The sequence below is a fragment of the Austrofundulus limnaeus genome, unplaced genomic scaffold, assembly GCF_001266775.1.
Source record: "Austrofundulus limnaeus strain Quisiro unplaced genomic scaffold, Austrofundulus_limnaeus-1.0 Scaffold474, whole genome shotgun sequence".
Lineage (NCBI taxonomy): Eukaryota > Metazoa > Chordata > Actinopteri > Cyprinodontiformes > Rivulidae > Austrofundulus > Austrofundulus limnaeus.
In genome coordinates, this window is record NW_013952876.1 from 89,426 (window position 1) to 94,568 (window position 5,143).

At 39.4% G+C, this 5,143-nt stretch overlaps 1 protein-coding gene across 1 annotated transcript in view; it reads right to left on the reverse strand.

The window, feature by feature from the left end:
* Window positions 1-5,143, reverse strand: part of flad1 (flavin adenine dinucleotide synthetase 1) — a 15,090-nt gene that overhangs the window by 4,922 nt on the left and 5,025 nt on the right. The window contains exons 3-7 of the mRNA XM_014025425.1: window positions 3,848-3,961; window positions 3,505-3,772; window positions 2,414-2,561; window positions 2,073-2,171; window positions 370-559 (exon numbers count right to left, since the gene is read on the reverse strand). Of these exons, the coding sequence (XP_013880879.1) occupies window positions 370-559; window positions 2,073-2,171; window positions 2,414-2,561; window positions 3,505-3,772; window positions 3,848-3,961 (819 nt within the window). The remainder of the gene's footprint in view (window positions 1-369; window positions 560-2,072; window positions 2,172-2,413; window positions 2,562-3,504; window positions 3,773-3,847; window positions 3,962-5,143) is intronic.

A 5,143-nucleotide genomic window follows, 5' to 3' on the forward strand; every position in this document is an offset into this window, starting at 1 on the left:
ATGTCAGTGTTGGTCCTCCGTACTGCAAGAAGCCTGATGATCATCTGTTCATTCATATCAGGTGTGTTGGAGCAGAGGAACAAGTAAAACATGCAGGACTGCGGCCCTCCAGGACCAGGACTGCCCACCCCTGCTCTACATGAAACATGATGGTGACAAACAACAACAACAACAAAATAAAAAACATTCTACCTTCACCTGTTCTGCAACCCATCAACATGTGCTCCTGACTGTAAGTTCTTGACTAGAACATTAAAAAAACAAGTTTCTCACTGAGTAAAAAAAAGAAAAGAAGTTCTTCCTGCAGAAAAAAATAAAGCCAACGTTTCTGTTTCCCTGTTGGTGTGTGAGGCGCTGCGTCTGTCTCACCAGCAGGGGGTTGACTCTCATGTAGGTGGGCCAGCCGGGGTCCGTGGGGCACATGGCTGTGAGCGTGTGAGAGTAAGGGTCGGTTCTCCTGGTTCCCATCAGGACGGCTCGCAGCTCCGGCCTCTTTTCCTGCAGCTCGTTCAGCGCCTGGCGGATGCTGCCCTCCACGTGGATCAGCTCCAGGTTGTACCTGCAGGTGAGGCGGTCAGGTGAGACTGTGGTGAATCAGGATTATTCTCAGCACCTACAGTATCTCCTACTGGAAGTTTTCTGCTTTTAGACCATTTTTATGTCAAAACGTTGAGCTCTTTTAGGACTTTCAGCTGTGAATAATGTTATATCAGCTATTTAGACTTTTTCAGATATTTAGTTTTTCTGACTTTTACCCTCATTAAAACAGATGGTGCTGTCTTCAACATCCTTAAAGGGGCTATATCATGTAAAATCAACTTTTCTGAGTTTTATATCATGTTATAATGTTCTCCTCTCATCAAAACATGTCCAGAGTCTAACTTTGACTCATTCATACATGTTTATAAATCCTGCAGTGTCCTGAGGCAGCAGGCAGGGCAGCAAAGACCACAGGTTGGGACTAGAACCATCTTTTGGGACCTCCCCACCCCCACACACCCCACCCATGACTCCTGCAGGCTCTCAGCAGCAACAAAGCAAACCACTGGTGAAACTGAAAGTGAAACTTAAGCTGTCTTCTGAGCTCTCAACATTAGTTCTCACTCAATGAAGCTCTTTTCAGATTTAAAATACCTTTGAGGAAATATATTTTCAGATACCAACCAAGTAAAGTGCATCATAGCCCCCCAAATGGACGGGACAGAAGCAGAAGGTGGTTCTTAAAGAGACAGAGGCCAATTTCAATGCATTTAGAAGAGGAAGTGATGAGAAGATAAGTTTATTTTCTATTTAAACATAAAAACAGCATTTTAATAACAGCTAAAGGTGACATAGATACTTTATTATGGTATAGTATTTAAATATATGCCTGAGAAACACATAATACTGACTCTTTAAAACCTTCAACATGTTCATAAATCTTTACAATACTTTGACCTTTTGTCCTGGTTTTGCTTATTTATTACTTATTTATGCTGATTTCTTCTTCCTTTGGCTTCTATTTTGCATATTTAAGAATTTTTTTCTGCATTTTTAGCTATCATTCTGACCTTTTCTGCTGTTCGACTGCTAATTTCAACTTTTGTGCTTCTTTCAGCTGTTTTCTGTATTTTTTGGTTTCTTTTTAGCAAATTTGAGCATTTTTCATCTATATTCACCTTTACTGTTTAATTTATCAAACATATGCTCCTTCAGCAACTTTTTCAGCTACAATTTAGCTTTTTGTGCTATTTTCAGCTGTTTTACAACAAATCTGATGGTTTTGTACTTCTTTTCTTGATTTTCTGCTAATTTGAAAATGTTTACACTCTTTTTACCGTTGTGCTAATTTCAAGTTGTTTCTGGTACTTTTACCTTCCTTTAGCTACAGTAATTCTAACAACGTTTAGCCAAGTTTCAGTTACTTTTCTACTAATTTCATCCGTTTCATGCTGAATTTATTTCTTTCATCTTCAGCTGAATCAGTTTTAAAGACACTGAGCTAAATTTAGCTGCTTCCAGCATGAAGCACTCATCCTGTAGTTGTGATTTGTACAGAGAGAAAGATGTTGAAGAAAACCATAAAGACTCACTTCTTTGTCGTGTCCTGAAGGAATCTCTCCATCTCTGGGAAAGGAGACACGTTACGGATGTAGAGAGCTTTCACCTTGTCTTTCCCGTCTGGATAGCGCCTGAGAGTGACAGGAAGAGAGGAATTGGGCATTAAAGATAAAAAAGGAGAGAAAGAAAAAGATTAAATAAGACAATCTGTCAAACACAGACATGAAAGTTAGAGAACAGGCAGGTCTGTTCAAGGTTTTCCATCAAGTCCTCTTCTTTCCCACTAAACACTCAGCTGTCCCACTCTGCTCATTAATAACAACCCAGTTTTATCTCAGGTGCTTTGTTTACCCCGTTAGATCTATTGTGTTACCGTTTCAGTGCAGCGTAGTAGAGGTGGAGCAGCGCCGTGCAGTCTTTGCCTCCGTTGAAGCCGACGCAGATTTGCTCCGTGGAATACTGGTCCAGAGCAGCTTCGACTGTCTTCAGAGCAGACTTCACTTTGTCTCCTAACGCCGTGTCTGTGGAGGAACCTCAGTGTTACCTTTACAAAAATACATTTGTCTTATTACAAAAATGCATTTGTGTTATTACAAAAATACATTTGTCTTATTACAAAAATGCATTTGTGTTATTACAAAAATGCATTTGTGTTATTACAAAATGCATTTGTGTTATTGCAAAAATGCATTTGTGTTATTACAAAAATGCACAAAAACTGTTTAGCGTTCAATCATAAACTCCACCTGTTTACTGTTACATTATAAACTCCACCTGTTTACTGTTACATTATAAACTCCACCTGTTTACTGTTACATTATAAACTCCACCTGTTTACTGTTACATTATAAAACTCCACCTGTTTACTGTTACATTATAATCTCCACCTGTTTACTGTTACATTATAATCACCTGTTTACTGTTCAATTATAAAACTCCACCTGTTTACTGTTCCATTATAATCTCCATCTGTTTACTGTTCTATGAAACTCCACCTGTTTACTGTTACATTATAATCTCCACCTGTTTACTGTTACATTATAATCTCCACCTGTTTACTGTTACATTATAATCTCCACCTGTTTACTGTTCAATCATAAACTCCACCTGTTTACTGTTTAATTATAAACTCCACCTGTTTACTGTTTAATTATAAACTCCACCTGTTTACTGTTTAATTATAAACTCCACCAGTTTACTGTTACATTATAAACTCCAACTCTTTACTGTTTAATTATAAACTCCACCTGTTTACTGTTCAATTATAAACTCCACCTGTTTACTGTTCAATCATAAACTCCACCTGTTTACTGTTCCATTATAAACTCCACCTGTTTACTGTTCAATTATAAACTCCACCAGTTTACTGTTACATTATAAACTCCAACTTTTTACTGTTTAATTATAAACTCGTAGGTTTCCGCTGCTTCATTTCACCAACGCTTCAGTAAAAATCCTCCTCACCGCTGTTGGCCAGTTTGTAGACCTCTGCCGTGGCGATGCTCACGGGGTCTTTGACTAAAGACACCACGCTACCCGCCGGCAGCTGATCCACCAGCTGCGCGCGCGCTCTGTCCACCTCCTCCTGGCTGTCTGCATCCAGAACCAGTCGGACTTTGCAGTAATTGCTCAACCAATCGGGATAGGAGCCGAGGGTCACCTTACGCCCCCAACTGGCCTGCAGTTTGGTCAGCACGGCTGCAATCTCCGTTTCTTCTGCGTCTACAAACACCTGATGGGAGCGGGTTGGGTCAGCTCAGCTGGACTGTTCGCAGACAGACGTTCTTTAAGCAGAACCTGACGGTACCTCACGAGTGTAAAATGTGGTTCCTGAACTCGCAAAGAGATGCTCCAGTCCGGTGAAGGCCAGCTCCATGAAAGATGGGGTCCCAGGAAACACGTAGACGTTCCGCACGCTGACCTTTGAGAAGACGGACAAGTTCAGACGGTAAGAACACAAACAGACCGTGGTTGGCAGCGTTAATTCAAATTTTTGTTGCGCAATTTCTAAAGCGCTAGTCAGTTTATTCAGGTCCGTAAGTTCAAAGGCACATATGATCAATAAAACTTAGTGGAAGCTAAACTTAAAGATTATCTATGTTTACCAGAAAACATTCAGGTAAGAGAAAAGTCAGCGCTTTACTGCCATCTAGTGGTAAGATTATATTCTTTGACAGATTGGAACATGTCGTCGCAGTGTGGGAAGGTGATTTGTAGAAACAGACTTTTGAATCATGGTGTTAAAACAAAAAGTAGTTGTGGATTGTTAGTTCTGCTGCTTCTTGGTCATTTTCTTATGTTTATGGCAGAGATTCAGTAAGAAAACATGCAGATATATTAGTCATTTTAAACTGTTGTAAAACTGAAGCAATGCATTCTGGGTACGCTACAGGACACAGAACAGGAACCTGTTCTTTTCAAAATAAGAGCATGAATTTAAACTGCTCCGTGTTTCTTTCTTTACTAATATTTATGTATTTAATATTTCTTGCTGTGGTGTTCCTCAGAGAGGAGGTACAAACTGCACAGCTGAGTGTGGTTCTGCAGATCAGAACCACAGGTGGACTGTCGATCAGTGAAGAAGCTCCAACTACTTCCTGCCACGCCAACTGTCACTCAGAAGGACAGTAAGTCAGAGTATAAAGCTCTGTGAACGGGCAATTAGTGGAACAAAACAGTGATTTTTCATCAGTTGTTTACACTGTTTTGGCTAAATCTTTTTTTATCTAACAAAAATCATCTTTTTAATACAAAGAAAAGATCTAATTTGAAGAGGAATGATGGAATTTCAGCCTTTTTGCAACAATCTATTGAAAATAAACTGATGGAAAAATACCAAAAGTCTTAAAAAGGTAGCGATAATCAAACTAAAAAGAAAAAGAATTGTAGCTGAACAACTCATCCAGTGCTCGGCCTTGCTATTCTATAAATAATAGAAAACAAAAACAACTTTTAAATTATTCTGCCTGGAAACATGAATCAGCTGCAGGTGAGAAACCAATATTCAGCCGAGACATAAATCATCAAACTCAGTGTGAGTGACGATGAGATTTGATCAATCTTATCTTTACAAAAATGCCCAGAGGTTTATAGTGTATATATA